The sequence below is a fragment of the Cydia strobilella genome, chromosome 1 (assembly GCF_947568885.1).
Source record: "Cydia strobilella chromosome 1, ilCydStro3.1, whole genome shotgun sequence".
Taxonomy (NCBI): Eukaryota; Metazoa; Arthropoda; class Insecta; order Lepidoptera; family Tortricidae; genus Cydia; species Cydia strobilella.
The window spans coordinates 1,681,418-1,701,573 of record NC_086041.1 but is presented as its reverse complement, the minus strand read 5'-3'; the positions used below and the strand labels follow the sequence as shown (position 1 = coordinate 1,701,573).

Genomic DNA, 20,156 nt, shown 5'->3' with positions numbered 1-20,156 from the left:
TTACAGCAGATACTAAAGTATTTATTTAAATTTGGGTATAGTAGCGAATAAATCAGGTATTAATACAATTCATTCGAAAATTCGTGTAATTAGACTAAACTTTTGGGTATCGGGCGACCGAGAAATCTCGGTTAACAAATTGTTTCATTTGAAACCTTGTTAAATCACATCTCTGCATTTATTCGCCCTAATATTGGTACAATAGAAATCATAAGACCGTCTTTAAGATTTATTAATATACAGGGTAGCTAAAAAATAAGTGCATACATTGTTGACATTTTATAATTATACGTTTGCATGCCGAATAATTGACGATCATAATTTAAATTCATATAGATTAGTGTAAGAATAATTTATATTGTAATTTATCATTGTGAAAGAAATAAACTAAACTAAACATTCCCGTTGCCAGGGAAGTTTTGGGATTATACTGAGTGACTTTTACTATGGGACTAACCACGAAATCGCAAAAAAATGCACTTATTTTTTTGCCACCGTATATATACTTATGTCTAAATAAAAGCCGAAACCGTAATTATCAAACTAAATCGGAGTTGGGTGGGACATGTTGCTAGGCAGTGATGGCAGGTGGACTAAAATGTTAACGGAATGGTGGCCGCTTTTGGATGAATGAAGATGGCGTCCGTTGGCTCGTTTTGTGGACGACATCCGGAAGATTGCGTGTCACTTCTGGATGAGATTAGCTCAGGACCGGGACAAGTGGCGTACTAGAAGAGAGGCCTATGCTCAGCATTGGGCAATAAATGGCTTATATGATGATGATGATGAAAAGCCTAAAATTTATGATAGACCATTTGCCGCTACTGTATGTTTGCATGACAGGTATATTATTGGTCGAACTATGACGACCAAAATGCCCAATAAATTCTTGTTTAATTGATATAAGTTGATTAAGATAGGTACTTTTCAGTAAGCTCATATTTTCTCATTATCTTCTTTCACTATCACAGATTCACGGCACGAAGCACAAGTGCAATAATCACCTTAGAAACTTCCAAGTTGCTGATATCTTTGAAGATAACGTCTTAACTCGTGCTAATTGTGAAAGTTGTTCTGATTACTGCAGTATGACACGAATTTCATTTCGTGGCACTTTATTTTCATGTTCTTTTAATGTATGTCTATGTCTGTGTGTGTTTACGAATAAAGTATTCTATTCTATTCTAATCTAATTATTTAACTCGCTAATCTTTCTTACCACCTTTAAACCATGAAATTGATTACGTTTACTGTTTAAAGACAACAATAAGTTTGAAAAAGTGACTCTTCAAGTAACAGGAGCATCGGTAAACCAACCAAAACAGTTGTAGATATCGAAAAAGTTTGCATATTGTAAATAAACACTTCACACGAATCACGTGATTTTCAGAGCACAGCAAGCTGTCAGATAGATATGACTTGCTGGTACAAGGTGCATAAATAGAAATCGTATACTGTTCAGAAAAATAGTGTTTATCCTGGTCACGGCACCAATTGTACGTTATACCTTTAACATTTTTGGACATCCGTCATTTACACATCTGCTATTAATACAGGGATGATGAAGTTTTTAGGAGTTCACATTTACTTATCGAGTGTTTCAAGTTTCATATGAACGGTCGTTGAAAATATTTCGATAGCTAATATATTAGTTATCTTCTATATTTACAAAATATCTTTACTTTGATTTATGTGGTCCATCTCCATTTATTACACCATGGAACAAAAGAAACCATTCAAGTAGTACCATCGCCATTACAAAAGACGTAAGGTAAGAGTGTTGCTGCTTGTATAAACCAAATAGACTTAGCGTGGCGAAGTGGCCTAGGGGTTCATGGCGTTAGCCGCGATAGCTAAAGACGCCGGTTCGAATCCGGCCTTCACCACTGGAGGGCTTCGTCACTTTTTCTTTAATATGTAATAGATGTCATTACAATTTACAAATAGTCTTAGTATAAACTTACTTTAAACTTCAATCAGTAGAAAGAAGTAGAAAAGAAGCGACACGATAAGATAGTCCGCCTTTTGTACTGTAAGGTTTTTCTTTTGTGCAATAAAGATTAAATAAATAAATAAATAATGTCGTTACAAAGAGCCATCACGAATCAATGTCCACAGACGACCTATAACTTGGTTATAACACTAAAATGTTAAGTGACTCGCGACGGTTAACTTTACGATTGCTGAAATCAATGTCCACAGACGACCTATAACTTGGTTATAACACTAAAATGTTAAGTGACTCGCGACGGTTAACTTTACGATTGCTGAAATAGTGTATGCTGCGAAGCCTGAAATGCGAGATAGGTCAGTACAGAGAAAACAATGTGTAAATAAATATATCTAAAGAAGAAGATTATATAGATAGAATATACCTAAGGTAGAGGATTTCATGACATGACACAGGTAAAACATGGGCCATAAATGATAGTTAATAAACTTTGCTGTCATAAGCTTATAGTTTTTAAAAGTCGTAACAGTTGGAGGCTATAATAGTTCGACCGTTCGCTAAAAGCGATTGTGGCGTAATATTTTAAGATGAAACAAACGAAACTTTCGGTCTTTAAGAGACCATTAGAATACTTATTCCTATAAATATCCCTTGCGCAGAGTGCCCCGTCTGTGAAATGGTTTTAGTCATAAAAATGAAAACTATCAAAGTTCAGCAGAATATATTTACGACTTCTAAATGACCTTAATTAATACTATGTTTTGGACAACAAAACAAATTCAAATTCTTGAATATTTTCAATAACTATGTTTACTAACAAATAACCTTTATTTACATCATAGGAAATTAATTTTCTTTATGAAACGTGCGACCTCGGTAATTTTTCACACAATGGTCCTGTTCAAGCATGGGTCCATTGTAGTTAGTGTTTATTTTAATCGATTCGCAGCCTGACGCCGTTTGTGATTCGGTACAATGCGTACAGACGATTAACTGCTGTGTTCATCGATTTTGATTTTAATTTGATTACCTACTTTGGTTTAATTTGACCTACAAAACTTATATTGACCGGGATATAGACCGTGATTACCTTTTGTATTATTTGTGAGCTCCCGATATTTCGACGCAGTTACATGCATCATGTTCACGGGTGACTGAAGATAGCGGGTGGGTGTCAAAGTTGTGTAGACAGCGCTCTGTCTACCCTCATTCTTGCGCGTCGGCTGCGTTCACTTTCAACGTTACCAACGGTCGCATTCACACTTGTTGGTCCGGTCGCGTTCACACTTGACACCCACCCGCTATCTTCAGTCACCCGTGAACATGATGCATGTAACTGCGTCGAAATATCGGGAGCTCACAAATAATACAAAAGGTAATCACGGTCTATATCCCGGTCAATATAAGTCTAGTGAAACTAACCGTGAATCATTCAAAACTCTAATTGACCTACAAACTTATGAACAGGGTTCGAAATTATCCAGATAATTATAGTCTTTGATAATTATCGCGACTTAGACTTCGTAAATTTTAGGTTATTATCAAATCGATAATTATCAGGCATAAAAATCACGATAATTATCCTTTCGAACCCTGCTTATGACTAGTTACCTTAGTCGTACAATAGATAAATTAGATCCATGAAAAGCGTTTTGAGGAATTAATATGGGACTTAACGGACAGACGGACATAATGAAACTATAAGGGTTCCTAGTTGCTTAAGGAACCCTAAAAAGAGCAAAAATGTATGCACACCTCCTGGGCTTGCGCAAACATGGATTACACTCATTTCCAGATTGCCGGAAATAATTCTTCGAAAAAATCTAATTTTATTGGCCTACGAGTTTTGCCAGCAAAGAAAAAATATCGATAAGTAAACAAATAAAATCATTTTCCCTAAATTTTGCAGCTGAAAGCATCTTACTCTTCCACAGTGTCATCGCATCAGCACTATCAATAACCCTTTTTGACTGTATTTAAAATAAATTAATTTACACCATGCATGAAATAAAGCACCAGAAGATTAAGGGGCCGTAGTCGATTTTGGAGCAAAAATTTAAAATTGTTAGATTTAGTCGTTGAAATTATACACGTTTTGTTACGTAATATCTAAAAAACAAGTATTGGTTTCTATTAGCACGTCTTCTCATCTTGCCTTTTAATAATGAGGTCGCGAGCGTGCGTCACCGGTAATATATGAAAAGAAGGGGTAGTTTTTAAAAATTCATCAAAAATTTATGGTGGTAAATTATACAAATTGATGTATAAGAATAGTTTCAGCAAATGTTGTAGATTGTTTAAGTATCAAAATTAAGTTGAAATTAAGTCGTTTTTCAAAGAAATTGTCACTTGTTTTGAAATAATTTCTGAAGAAAATTGATTTCATCTAACTTTCATTTACACTACTTCAAAGTCATAATAATAAAAGTGTAGTCTGAAAAACGTCAAGTACAGGATATGTGTAATACAAAATTAACATGTTTAGCCGTCCAAACTTTACGAAATTTACAAATAAGAGCGACAAAATCAGTGCTTTACGCGCGTTTACCTAAACGTCCATCAGAAAAACCAACATTACTAATTTAGTGAGTCTGTTTTCAAAAAATTAATCTGATAAAAGGTAAGATAAGAAGACATGCTAATAGAAACCAGTACTTCTTATTTCAATTAGGTAACAAAAGGTGTACAATTTCACCGACTAAATCTATCAATTTTACATTTTTGCGACTAAAATCGACACCGGCCTCTTAATAGAGAAACGTAAACAGCAGCTATTTTTAGACACAATTTCTATTTTAAAACCCGTATAAAACTATAAAGAGTAGGTTATTTGATTTTGACGTCACATGCTAGTGTTTCATATAAATTCTATAGTAGCAAAATCGTTTTGACAGTTTGAAAAAAGAAACTAATTTGACTAGTAGTCAAATACCCTATTACTCCTTGACATAAACGTGATACTAAGCTTCGACATGGCCCTTCTTTACCACCATTTGCCAATTGATTTTGAACCTTTTACCAACACATCAAAATATAATTTTGCGTGTTTATTTTCACAGAATTTTGCCCTTGATTGGTATATGGATTAATCCGCGAATATTTATAGGCTATTGTGGTCATTCATTACCTTCGCATCGAGGTAATTTATGAAGAGTATATTACCGCTCGGTGATCGATAGTTGCCTATTATATTTAAACGGTGGGTATCACGGCCTTTCAACTAAATAGATCGATCTACTCCATTTCGTTTACGTTTTCTTTAGGCGAAATAGTAGGTGAAAGAATTAAATCATTTGCCTAGCAAAGGAAGGGTACTTACCGGCTGTACTTGGGTCAAAATCCTTATCGCTGTCTTTTTTCTGACAACTATTTTTGTCACGCCTCTATTTTTGTCTTTTTATCAAATAAATAAAAAAAAGTTGAGCGCAGGGACCGGCCCGCTATCCCTTATCGGGGTTTTATAAGGGTATTGCTTAACTCACCATACCCTTTGCCAGACGAAACCCTTTGTTTTGCTTTTAAAAACCCTTATATAAAGCTACCACATTTGAGTAATCGGTAGCCCAAATACTCTTACAAAACCCTTATCATCCGCTCACCAACACCTTGCATATTGCTTATAAGGGTTAGCCTTATAAAGGGCTTATAAGCGTGCTAATTTAAGTCGTCTACCTTGTTCATTAAAGCACACATTACTTCGAATCCGAGCGATCGTCGGCGGCGACGGTGGCGTTCTTTAACAAGGCACGTATTTTCTTTCCTTTTCATACACTACAGTAGATATATACCAATCCTGTCTCTTTCACGCAAAGGGAAACCTTTATAAAAAGCGCTTAAAGATAAGGGTAACCCTTATTAAGAGCTAGCCTTATTTTTGGTTAACTTTTCGGTAAGGGTTAGTCAAAGGTAAGGGTATGAATGGGCTTGCAGTTCAAAAGGGAAAGTCTTTCAATGTGTTAGCCGTGTTTAAGTGTCGCCCATTGAAAGGGTTTTATCGCGGAAAGGGTTGTCCGGTCCCTGGTTGAGCGCTATTGCATTTCTTTCTAGCTGTAGATTATAATATAATTAAATACTAAATTTCATCCCATACAAAAAGCCACTCCGTCACATTTTTTGGGGACAAAAAACAAGACAACGAAAATATTTTTGACCCACTTAGCACTGCAGCCACGGAACTTATAAATAGATACCGATTTTCTTTATACTATTTATTGTGGATTTCTTTCTTTTTCTTTCCTTCCTAAATGGTTAAATATTTGCAGGTTTCTAATGTTTCGATTTACTAACCACTTCCGCAAAGGAAAACCGCAGAAAACGCTTATTCCTACAAAAACATAGGCTATAAATGATATTTAATAAACTCTGCTGTCATAATCTTATAATTTTCAAACTCGTAAAAGTTGGAGGCCATAATATAGTTGGTCAAGCAAATCTTTGCAGTAGAAAAAGGAGCAAAATTCAAATTTTCTATGGGACGATAACCCTTGGTCCCATAGAAAATTTGAAATAATTTGAAAATAATTAAAAGTAATTAGTAAAAATCAGGCAAAAATGTTACAAACTGTAATAGTATTAGTACTTCGTCACCAATTTTGGCAAAAACATGATTATTTTATTTGTTCAAAAAACTTGCTTAAACATTTGTGTAATAAGGTCAGTGTCCTTGTTGCGAACGCAACTCTTTTGGTTTATAAATGCGGTATTTTCTATAAAAAGGGACCTTATTGTCGATGGCGCTTACGCCATTATTAACGATGTTCCGATATAAATACAATGCCGCGCGACGCTGTGCGGAGTAAGCGCCATCGACAATAAGGTCCCTTTTCATAGAAAATGCCCCAAATTATCCATGCAGTAGCTAATCGCAGCCGTCGGGCTCGGCTACTATACGGAAGCATTTTCTAAAGCACCAATAGGAGGGCTCCACATAATTTGTATCGTGGCCAATTAGAGGCACCTAAATTTAAACCACCTTTTTACTGTTAAATTTTGCTAAATCACTCTTGCATCAGCCTCCATACAACCACCACTGCATTTAACCGTTTGTTTAAAGAACCCTTTGTAACCACTACCACAGATTAAGTAATAGTATTATCATACAGAACGGCCACGCACCGCCCCGCCCCGACTCGAATGACCTCGCCCCGCGACAGCAGATTGACGGCCGATTGCCGGCCGCTCAGTACTGTTTTTAAGCAACTTACACTATGACGCATGACGCGTGTACAGACGTGCCGTTCACACATAGAAACGCAAGTGATTTTTGATATATAGCGTGTCCGCCCTGTGGTCCTAGTGTCCCCTTTATTGAGCAGACCTTCAACTATTCACGGGACATTTACGGTAGGTACTTAAATAAGAATGGCATGATCTCCGTTAAAAAACGCAATTGAAACACATCGTCAGCAAAACCAGATTAATCGTAATATTCTTAACCAGCTCAATGACTGGTTAATTTATTTTAAACACGCTTAATCAGGGATAAAGGCTCTCCAAGGAATTTAATTGAAATTTACTACTAAACAACTTTGAACCATTTGTTTAATCAGTGTTTAGCTGGAAGCTGTATAATACCCGCTAATTACTCATCTTGAATGTATGGAAAATAAGTAAAATTGCAATTCAATCTTTTTTTGAATAAAATTCAAGGAATCGAATAGTATCTTTACTTTATTCCTTTTTGGAAGTTAATAAAAACTTAAAATTTTGAAACATTTAGATCCTGTATTTTTTTATCATTTCCGTTTTTTTTTTGCTAGCCTAGTTTAGTGTCCCACTGCTGGGCAAAGGCCTCCCCTCGCTTCCTCCACTGGACCCTGTTGTTTGTAGTTTCCCGCCAATCCGGATAAAATGCGTCCAAGTCGTCCCGCCATCTCCTTTTCGGCCTACCTGCACCCCGGCCAGCACCATCAGCAGCATCATTTCCATATATTATTTTAATGTCCACATTATTGTGATAAATAGTTCATTGGCTATCTATTTTACGACGCAGTGGCGTAACTAGGGGGGGGGGGGCAGAGGGGGCAAGTGCCCCGGGCGCCATCTAAGGGGGGCGCCAAAATGGGCAAAAAGCAGCAGCAGGGAAATTTTTGTCAGTCGTCAGGGGGCGCAAATTTGGTGACTGCCCCGGGCGCCATATCCTCTAGCTACGCCCCTGTTAACTAGATTTTGTTATAAAATTCAACATGTGTCATCATCCCTACTTGTTCCAGGTCGTAGAGCCCATTAACCGACTTCTGGACACCATCCCGTTCGACTGTGTGTTTTATTCTCTCGACTGGCATCCCCCGGACCACGTGTCCTTCATCGACAACGTGCACCTACGAGAGCTTCACGTCTCCAGCCCTGTAAGTGTTACGATAAACACTAAGAAAAATATTGAATATATTAACAACGGGTCACTCACGTATTTTAAGTCTAAAAACGCTCGACATGTTTCACTCCGTACCGAGGAGTGTCATCAAGAGCAGGAGGATTTTAACCGTGATTGTGGTTGGTCAGTGCCTCCGAGCTGGAAAACTGTTTTGGGCACTACGTCGGTGGACAGTGTGGACGAACCATTAGCGAATGACGTAGTGAGTGTTGTGTGCAACCCATCATTTGATAATAATGCCGTAAACGAGGGTAGTTTCTCTCCCTCTGCCGCCACCGGCGCCCACGCCGAGTCATCGGGCGCGGAGGGCTGCGGTCCGCAGTCTGCGCTGGTCCGTCACCGTCAACGCAAGCTCCTGATGACACTACTCGGTACGAAGTGAAACATGTCGAGCGTTTTTCGACTTAAAATACGTGAGTGACCCGTTGTTAATATATTTAATATGTCTGTGTCTCACAGAAGTTTTGTTATTAAAGAAAAATATTGCTTTATCTATTTGTAGCAGGGACCGGCCCGCTATCCCAGAGGGTTTAACTCACCATACCCTTTGCCAGACGAAACCCTTTCATTTTGCTTTTAAAGCCCTTATATAAAGCTAACCCATTTGAGAAATCGGTAGCCCAATACGGTAAAAATCTTAAAATAAGTCACCTTAATAGAAGGGCTGGAGGTGTGTGGGGGGAACCTCCCCTCCATTTTTCCCCCCGCGGAGATGCTATGGTTTCTGAATTATTCATGGTTATAATTTAAGGTTATAACAGTGCCAAAGCTTTGGCCACCACGGAATCCACCTCATTCTCCCCCCCCCTCCCTCTCTACAGTACAATCTAGATTGTAATGTAGATTGTCCGTCGCTGCGGGAACCGCAGCTCCGCCGCCCTGGCGTAAGAGAGTGCGGCACGAGCGATCGTCGGCAGCGGCGGCGTTCTTTGACAGATATATAGTCATATATACTAATCCTGTCTCTTTTACGCAAAGCTGAACTACGGCATTACTAAAGGGAATGAATTGCAGTTCATACTGGAAAGTCTTTCAATGTGTTAGCCGTGTTTAAGGGACGCCAATTGGAAGGCTTTTGTCCGGTATTGTCCGGTCCCTGATTTGTAGCAATTAACAGCTGGTTCGCAAACTAAGTCTTAGAAAACAATATAAATTCAAACAATATAAAGGGCCCTATCCACAATTTTCGTGTACGAACCTTCAAACCTACAAGAAAGAAACTTAAATGCCGACAACGCATTTACAACCCCGTGACATCATGTCCTTCTGTTGATCAGGTTCCTCCATAGGCTTCTATTCTTCGCCAAGCGAAGCCTCGTGCAGTTTTAATTGCATAGGTGCAGTGATTTGAGCACACCATCTAGTAGGAGGAGGGCCCTGAGTGCCTTCAACTTTACCCGTCATAATAACTCTCCAGGCTATCCGAGGAGCAACGTGAGAGGTGTCCGATTTATATGAATTATATGAATATTTGAGTATGAGTATATTGAGTATTGAGGTACAGGGCGGACACGCTATATATCAAACATTACCTGCGTTTCTATGTGTGAACGGCACGTCTGTACACGCGTCATGCGTCATAGTGTGAGTAAGTTGCTTAAAAATAGTACTGAGAGTACGCCAGAAGTCCGCCAGATTTCTGTCGCGGGGCGAGGTAATTCGAGTCGGGGCGGGGCGGTGCGTGGCCGTTCTGTATGATAATACTATTACTTATTCTATGATTGAGGTTAGTGCTTACCATCAGGCGATTCTGTCTAAAATGCATGTTTTTTCCAGGTTTCAGCAGACAAAGCCGCTGCCCACGATACAGTGGTGTTCGCTGGGCCGCCTCCGATGCGGCAGAGGCTGTGGCCGCGACACTGCGTCCAGGATACCTGGGGCGCTGAGCTACATCCTGATTTGAAGGTAAAGTATAAATAGTATTGTTAGTTAAGTGTCGGGCGGGTCTTCAAGATTCAAGGCCTGGCGTAGCTTTATTTGACGTTCATAAGCGCATTGTAATATGCCTACATGAATAATAAACTTTCTTTATCTTATCTTATCTTCAATCCTTAAAGGCTAAAGAAGGCCTTTTGTACCAGAGCAAACCTAATTTCCTCAAAACTTAGACAAAAAATGGCATTTGGATCACCAAACTCAGCCTGTGTATCAAGTGTGTCCGCACTGATGGTAAGTCAAAGTGTTCGCACTGGTGTGTATAAGTGTACGCACACGTGGTCTAATAGCCCGCAGATGTAGATGTCGGTGGCGCCGCGCGCAGCTTGTGCGACCTTAGGGATAAAAAAAAACTAATATTACTGATTTTTGTATGAAAATGTCCCGATGCATCTTCGTCGCTATTTTGATAAACTTAGGTTATAACAAAATTTAATAGTTGCTATTCTTTGTCAAGTAGGTATATGATTCCATAATATTAATTAAAAAAATCTTGTAATCTATCAATATCTACTATAAAATGATCTTGTTCAATTGCATATTAACTCCTTGAGCCCCACGGACGCAATAGCGAGTCAGCAATAAGTAAGAATCACAATTGACAAGTTTATCCTAAATGTAAAAGCTCATGATCGTATGCTGGCTTGCAAATTAGGATCGCTGAGACTTACTTAGAGAGTTATTGACGCTACGATTCCCGGCTAAATGTGGTATTTTCTATAAAAAGGGACCTTATTGTCGATGGCGCTTACGCCATTATAAACGATGCCCCGATATAAATACAATGCCGCGCGACGCTGTGCGGCGTAAGCGCCATCGACAATAAGGTCCCTTTTCATAGAAAATTCCCCAAATACACGCGTTTTCTACAACTTAGAATAGTTTTTATCTTTAAATATTTTTGCTACAGTAATAACACTCCTTTCTTAGGGCTCCGTACCCAAAGGGTACAAACGGGACCCTATTTCTAAGACTCCGCTGTCTGTCTGTCTGTCTGTCTCTGTCTGTCAGTCTGTCAGTCTGTCTGTCCGTCTGTCACCAGGCTGTATCTCATGAACCGTGATAGCTAGACATTTGGGATTTTCACAGATGATGTATTTCTGTTGCCGCTATAACAACAAATACTAAAAACAGTATAAAATAAATATTTAAGTGGTGCTCCCATACAACAAACGTGATTTTTTTGCCGTTTTTTGCGTTCCGCGCCAACCATTCGTGCTTGAGACCGACTCACACTTCGCCGGTTTTTATCTTTAAATATTTTTGCTAAAGTAATAACTCACTTTTTTATTTTATTTAAGGTGGTGGACGGAGCCGTGAAGGTGTACAAGGGTACCAACCCCGAGGTGGATTCGTATTCCGTGTTCTGGGACAACAAGAAACTGAGCGACACCACTCTCTCGCACGAGCTGCGCGCGCGCGGCGCCACCGACATCTACATCTGCGGGCTCGCGTACGACGTGTGCGTCGGTGCGTACGCTTAGACACACTAGTGCGGACACTTACGCTCACCAGTCCCACCAACATGAATATAATATATGTTGGCTCGCGTACGTAGTTTGCTTTTATGCGCACACTTAGTCACACACCAGTGCGGACTCGAGTCCAAGCAGGGTAGTGCGCGCACTTGGAAATAATCATATATTTAACCACTCGAGTGTCCACACTTAACCGATTACAGTGACCTTTAGACAGATCGCATATTTAAAAAAAACTGTACACTCATTTTTCAAGGACTCATATTTCTTACTTTTCAGAAAACGCCTTACTCGCCTTAGATTATTAGGGTATTAGAATAAACGCCCTGCTGGGAACCCCTGCCTGTTTGAACGTATAATTTTAAATTTTGTGTTTTGTTTCACGGATGGTCTGTGGGCCAAAACAGCCACCCGTTGGGTCTCACAAATTGTTGGGCAGCAGGCATCGGTAGATCTCATCGGAGATGGCGGGACGAGCTTGACGCCTTTGACAAAGATTGGTGGGAGATTCCGAGGATAGGGGTATTAGGGGTACGTGGATAATAGGAGGGAGGACTTGGCCCAGCAGTGGGCCAATATTGAGTTCATAATAATAATATAATAATGTTGTTCCAGGCGCAACAATCGCTGACGCTTTAGCGATCGGGTACCGCGCCATCCTGATAGACGACGCGTCCCGCGGCGTCGACCTCGCCGACATCGAGAAAACTAAAAACACCATCATCAACAATAACGGCGTCATCGTCAATTCAGACCAGGTATTTAATACATATATATACTTACATATTTTTAAATGAAAAAAAAATGAAAAAAGTTCGTTGTGTAAATTTAAACATACAGTAAATTAAAGGGAAAATGGAAAATTTTACACCTCCGGCAGGACTCTAACCTGCGACCACTGGAACACCGGTCCAATCGCTTCTGCCAACTGAGCCCCGGAGGCCTACCAGATGTGTGCGAATTTTTCCATCCCTTCCCTCAACGCCAAGGGTGGCGTATAGCAACATCTACCTGTAAGAATTGATCTTAACAGGCACCGGAGTCTCAAGTTATATTGAGAATTCGCTAGTTACAATGTGCTAACCCATACTAAACTATTGTACTATATACTTATATATTCATTTTGGATAATTTATTGCTCAAAAAACAACCTTAAAGTACAAAAGGCGGCTTCGATGGCAGTAAGTTAGAGTACTTTGTGTCTAAATATCTTCTTTAACTCGTTATAACATACTTCCTTACTGTATTTGTGAACAAAGCCGAGATCAATTTGTCACATTATTGAAAAAAAATGCGGCACGAGTGTTTCAGCAAATAGGCTAAAACTTGTCAGAAATAAATCTCTTTTGAAGGATCTAGGATCTTGCAATATGTACGCGTACACTTATCAAATCAATTGCGCACACTTACCAACGCCTTATTATCGTGATTTATCTGGTTTGTATTATACCAATAAAATTAAGCGAACGTTTTTTAGTAAACCATAGAGTAATTTATACATACTGTACCTTTAACAGGTTTTTGACAAGTTTTCAGAGATATTTTTTTTAATACCACGACGGTGGCAAACAAGCATACGGCCCACCTGATGGTAAGCAGTCACCGTAGCCTATGGACGCCTGCAACACCAGAGATATTACATGCGCGTTGCCGACCCTTTAAAAACCTGTACACTCCTTTTTTGAAGAACCCCATACTGAGAGATAATAAAATATGACATTGATGCATCAAGGCGGTTTGCTTACAGAGGACCTACCGGCAAACGCGAATCCGAAAATTCGCTATCTGCCTCTTTATCGCTCGAATATGCAAGAGTGAGAGATGTTAGATAAAGTTTTCTTGTTTCAAGATAGACCCTCAGATTGTGGTAGTGGTGCCCTGGCGCCCCCTACGCAGAGTTTCGCGTAATATTCCCTATTAATTAGAAATTTAAAAATATTTTTGTTAAGGTGGCAGCAATGGTGGACGGTCGCGACCGACGGCCCGAGCTCGGCTACAAGCTCGCCATGGAGCTCAAATCCGCGCTGCACGACCAACCGCAACAATGAACCTTACGCGCACCGCACAGAGTCCACTTTACCACGCCTACTTATTTTTAGGTTAGATGTGATCTTGTCATTTAGTTTTGCACCTTATGTGTTTGGAATAAGGTTAATTGTGATTTGTTTTTTCAAAACCATGCAACTGTCTAACTGACATTGCCAATACTGAAACTGAATCCGCGCTGCACGACCAGCCGCAACAATGAACCTTACGCGCACCGCACAGAGTCCACTTTACCACGTCTACTTATTTTTAGGTTAGATGTGATCTTGTCATTTAGTTTTGCACCTTATGTGTTTGGAATAAGGTTAATTGTGATTTGTTTTTTCAAAACCATGCAACTGTCTAACTGACATTGCCAATACTGAAACTGAATCCGCGCTGCACGACCAGCCGCAACAATGAACCTTACGCGCACCGCACAGAGTCCACTTTACCACGTCTACTTATTTTTAGGTTAGATGTGATCGTGTCATTTAGTTTTGCACCTTATGTGTTTGGAATAAGGTTAATTGTGATTTGTTTTTTCAAAACCATGCAACTGTCTAACTGACATTGCCAATACTGAAACTGAATCCGCGCTGCACGACCAGCCGCAACAATGAACCATACGCGCACCGCACAGAGTCCACTTTACCACGTCTACTTATTTTTAGGTTAGATGTGATCGTGTCATTTAGTTTTGCACCTTATGTGTTTGGAATAAGGTTAATTGTGATTTGTTTTTTCAAAACCATGCAACTGTCTAACTGACATTGCCAATACTGAAACTGAATCCGCGCTGCACGACCAGCCGCAACAATGAACCTTGCGCGCACCGCACAGAGTCCACTTTACCACGCCTACTTATTTTTAGGTTAGGTGGGCGAGTCCGACTAGCACTTGTCCGATTTTTATGAACAAGTAAATATAATATAGTATAATAATTGCAGTTATCTTTACTGTATTACGCTCCTGTACGAAAAAACCAGAAATCTCATTTCGGATACATGACTAACTTATTTATTTAATTATTTAGGTTTTGGGTCCACTTATTTATTATCGTGTTTTGTTAGTAGGTAAATTTTTTCAGTACTTACATGTTTTATTTTAAATGAGAACTACGCACCTCACTTATATAGTTGGTCAAGCAAATCTTGTCAGTAGAAAAAGGCGGCAAATTTGAAAAATGCAGGCGCAAAGGTGATATCGTCCCATAGAAAATTTCGCGCCTTTTTCATTTATGACATTTATGAATTTCAAAAACCCATTTGCACGACTTATCGGGTTTTACCGCTCACCCCTCGACATAATCATGACATTTTTTTTTGTGAACATGAATTTAGGATATAAGTGTGGTTTAGATACTTAAAATTTTATGGTTGTAAGTGTTGTAACACTAATGTTGACCAACATTGTTTTTATTTATTGGATGTGGTATTTTCTATAAAAAGGGACCTTATTGTCGATGGCGCTTACGCCGTTATAAACGATGCTCCGATATAAATACTATGCCGCGCGACGCTGTGCGGCGTAAGCGCCATCGACAATAAGGTCCCTTTTCATAGGAAATGCCCCAATTTAGAATATAAGTGTGGTTTAGATACTTAAAAGTTTATGGTTGTAAGTGTTGTAACACTAATGTTGACCTAAATGTTTTTTTTATGTTGTGTATACTTCTGTGGTTTTTACTGTTTTTACTAACCGTTAAAGATAGTATTGCACTTATTTTTAAGTTATTTAACTTGTTAAAAAAGGAGATTTTTGTTTCTTCTTAAATTTGTATCACTTACCTACACATGAAGTTAATCAAGATTACAATAAATGCACTGTATTTCTAAGTATGTTTAATTTAATTTTGGTTTATAGGGCTCAAACTGTCATGACTAAGTAAACTTTAGTACCTGGTGTCAGTATCTTAGCTCCTCTACACCATTAGCGATGATGGAGCGTAATCGCCATTCTGTCGGTTTTTGAGCAAACATCAAAGGAAGCGGAGGCCATGATTGTGCGCGTGGCCACACGATGGAATCGTCGTCCATTCTGTAATGGACCACCATTGCCGATGCCACAGGGCGGACACGCTACACATCAAAAATCTCTTTCGTTTCTATGTGTGAACGGCACGTCTGTACACGCGGCATGCGCAATTGTGTAAGTTGGTTAAAAACAGTATTGAGCGGCCGGCAAACGGCCGTCAATCTGCTGTCGCGGGGCGAGGTAACTCGTCGGGGCGGGGCGGTGCGTGGCCGTTCTCTATGATAATACTATTACTTATTATTTGCCGGTGGTATAGAGGAGCCATCTGATTAAGAATTCCATATCAAATACTTATTTAATTTTTGGCTTATACTAAAATTTGGGGCATTTTCTATGAAAACGGACATTATTGTCGATGGCGCTTACGCCGCACAGCGTCGCGCGTCATTGTATTTATATCGGAGCATCGTATATAATGGCGTAAGCGCCATCGACAATAAGGTCCCTTTTTATAGAAAATACCACATTTTTCTTTTTTTAACAGCATATGTAGTCAAATTGTTATTGTACGTTAAAAAATAAGTTTACCGTATTTACTTTAATATTAAGTTTAATTTAGAAATAAGGCTTTAACAGAAAGCTGAACGTTGTACTTATTTTCTAGCCAGTGAAAAGATCTAAACATTCCTAACGTAGAAGTAAGATTAGTCGTATATTTATTTATTTATTTATTTTAGTCATAGAAACGCTACTTGCCTGCGACATAGGCTACCTAAGAAAGATTACAATAGGGGGTATTACTGCAATGTTCTGCCAGAGTGCAGCACTAGCCTGTTTAGTAAACCATAGAGTAACATACATACTGTGCCTTCTACAGTTTTTTGACAAGTTTCAGAGATAATAAAATATGACATTGATGCACCAAGGCGGTTTGGTTTACAGAGAACCTACCGGGAAACGCGAATCCGAAATTTCGCTATCTGCCTCTTTATCGCTCGAATACGCACATGACAGAGATGTTAGATAACGAAATTTCGATTTTCTTGTTTTGCGATAGACCCTCAGGTTGTGGTAGTGGCGCCCCCTGCGCGGAGTTTCGCGGAATATTCCCTATTGTAGACTGATGACTAGATGTGTAAAATGAGAACTTTTGTCAAATAATTAATGTCTCTCATAACCGCCAGGCGGGCGCCACTGTCGTGCACATAGCCAGCGTATCTAATTCTTGAATTGTAAAGTTTGTAATTATCAAGAGTACAAGTTTCTTTAGTACAAATTGAGACACTTGTGGAGTCTACGAATGTTGCCTTAGATCAGGGGTTCTCAACCTTACATCGGAACTAAAGTATTTCAATCTTTAATTAGCTCCATGCATGTTTTTTTTTGTAATCATAATTTATATTGTTTGAACACCGGAAAAAAAATTGTTTATTAAAAAAATATATGTTGAAAAATTTTGAGCTGTTGAAACGCTCATAATTTTTGGCGCGAATTCGACAGAGCGTGATGACGTCACACGTTGGTCGGTCCAACTGACGTTTGCTGCTAATGACACGTGTGAACAAATCTGTCGAACGCGTGACGTCACGTGACGCAAATTTTTGTACTTTTTATTTATTATTTTAAGCAATTAAATGATAATTTAATAACGGAAATGCATTTGTAACATGATATAACGGTAACAAACATCCGAATAAAAATATTTTATTCATAAACTTCATGCATGAGGCTAATTCTTCGCCTGCTAGTTTTATAGTGGTAAAGTACTAATTTACGGGTTTTATTGATATAGCTTTATACGCCCCACTTGTTAAGAACTCTTGGCTTAGATTTAGAAAGGTTATAGTTTCATAGTTCTGTTGTTCCTGTGAAAATGCACTGAATAAACCAGATAAAACAGTTTACTTTGTTTTATATACTCTTTAATTGACCAGCACATGAATCTAGTAACTGGATCGGGAAGGGGTGGGGGGAAATTACCGAACGGGATAGTCTTATGTATCTTTCAGTAGGAGTAGCAGAGAAAGCGCTGTCTATGTTTGTCCTTGTCACCAGGGATGTTGCGGATGACGATTTTTTGACATCCGCGGATGCGGATTTTTAAAGGCTCACATCCGCGGATGCGGATGCGGATGTCGAGATTAGGCACATAAAAAACGTCAAATATTACACTTTAGAAATTTATATAAAAAAAAAACGAAACTTAGTATTTGAACAAGAATGTAGGTGCCCCACAATCGCATTACTATACTAAAGTCTGAATAAAACAACCTATTCACTGCTTGTCGCTGTCCGTCATAGGCTAAAGTGCTCGATCGACGAATCACAAAAACGAAACGAGATTCCTATTGGCTAATGACGAAATTACCTAGCACTTACGCCGCCGTTAAGACGTTCCTGTACCTACATGTTCCACATCCGCATCCGCATTAAGCTCCGCATCGATTTTATGCGGATGCGGATGCTGAAAATAATGCGGAAGTTCCGCGGTAGCGGATGCGGATATTCGCAACATCCCTGCTTGTCACAGTCTCACATTTTTTTTATTCCCCACCGTAAATTATTTAGTATGGTTTATGGTGGGCTACAAATCTACTCGACCAATCATATTGTCGCATTGCGTATGTTTTGTCCCTCACGGGCGCACGCGTATAGTTGATCTATGTAATGCTAGGTCTATGTTTAAGCATCTATTCGTTATTTAAAAATATCGCTGACATACCAAGAGAAAGTCAGTCTTATGTCAAAGTAAAAAGGTAGTTTTTGCTTTGCCGCTACAGGCATTTTTTGTGTGATTTAAGGGTCCCCGGCAAGCTCGGTTCTCCATACAAACGTAGTTACGCTCTAATATTAAAACGAGTAGCTAGATTCCTATGGAACTTTGTACTTACAATAGGAGAAGGTATATCTATGTCTGTACCTATAATTAGTTTATATAGCTTCAGATACCATAGTAAAAAAAGCGTATTTAAGTTTTTATACAAAACTTGTTTTTTGCTCTATTTCGGTTATTTTATAAACTGGAGCTATATAAACTAATTTCAGACCTAGATATACCTCATGTCATTGTATAGTCGAAGGCAAAAATATCGATCCAGACAAATGGCAAAAAAAATATCTGAGCACGACTTCATTGTCTAAGGTGTAAGAGCGTACACATATTTTTGAAACTTTGGGAATGTATATATTTATGCCCTTGACTGTATGTGCAAAGTTTCATTACAATCCAAAAGTAGTTTTAAAATGAGAACGAAACTCCGTTTGTATGGGAAGGTGAAATTCGGCCGAGCTTGCCGGGGGACTCTTTAACTTTAGGTGTTAACCCTTAAATGCATATTGTTGCCAAATGTATACAAAGAATTGGACAGCTCACAGATTCAACAGAAAAAAGTTTTAGTTTCTGAACGCACTTTTAAGCCAAACGCCAAGTAGTAGTAGTAATATATTAAAGGAAAAAATGGAAAAAGTTACACTTCCGGCAGGATTTGAACCCGCAACCTCCGCAATCCGTGCGTTGCTCTTAACCAATTGAGCTACGGAAGCCTACCAGAACCTTGCAAATCTTTCCATTCCTTCCCTTATGTATACACGCCTTTGGGGTGGCGTATATTTTGGAGTATCGCTCGCAGACGTATATGCATGTTAAAAAAAGAAAAAAAAATGATAGTAGTAGTAATTTTTTAAATCATGCATTTAAGGGTTAAATTTACAATGAGTAATAAATAACAAAAAAACATTTTATCCAAACAAGTGTATTTATATATAAGTCACCACAATTAAAACCTTGTAAATTAGCTACAATTAATTATATATAAAATACAATTATATCAAAGAGAATAAATTAACAGTAAATTTACTGCCATCTTACACAGGAGTAACTAAAAATAAAAATGAATAAAACTATCAAAATATATAGTTGGTCAAACCAAATTGTCAGTAAATAAGAGCAAAAAAACTAAACTCATCCTTTTCTTTTAGGTGCTAGTAGTGTAAGACAAAAATAGTATGATTCTCTCTATCTATGTTTGAAATGAGACAGTCCTTTGACAAACTATATGTATACACGGTGCCCATGAGGAAAGGGAAAAAATTGAACCATGCATTCCTGAGGTCATATGGAGTAATAAATGTTATATGGACCAAGGTCGAATTATGCTCTTTTAATTTTTTTAAATTTTCATCTATACATATAATAAAGCGGAAGAGGGTCGAAAGTCTGTACATGGAAGATATTCGAAAAAAAATTGGCTGGGGATACTTAGAATCGATAACAGAACACATTCCAACAGTTTTTAGAATTTTTGTCTGTTTATCTGTTTATTTGACCGCGCAACTAATGAAAACGGCTGAACGGATTTTGATGCAAACTTTACTTATCTGTAGAAAAAATCCACGGCCAGGTTATAGACTATAAAAA

General features: G+C 38.7%; 1 protein-coding gene across 1 annotated transcript in view; it reads left to right on the top strand.

Moving 5' to 3' along the window:
• The window catches only part of LOC134751986 (uncharacterized), a 28,095-nt gene extending 13,774 nt beyond the window's left edge, over window positions 1-14,321 (top strand). Inside the window, exons 4-8 of the mRNA XM_063687565.1 lie at window positions 8,164-8,298; window positions 10,101-10,229; window positions 11,561-11,729; window positions 12,353-12,495; window positions 13,687-14,321. Of these exons, the coding sequence (XP_063543635.1) occupies window positions 8,164-8,298; window positions 10,101-10,229; window positions 11,561-11,729; window positions 12,353-12,495; window positions 13,687-13,785 (675 nt within the window). The 3' untranslated portion in view covers window positions 13,786-14,321. The remainder of the gene's footprint in view (window positions 1-8,163; window positions 8,299-10,100; window positions 10,230-11,560; window positions 11,730-12,352; window positions 12,496-13,686) is intronic.
• Window positions 14,322-20,156: the final 5,835 nt, after the last annotated feature.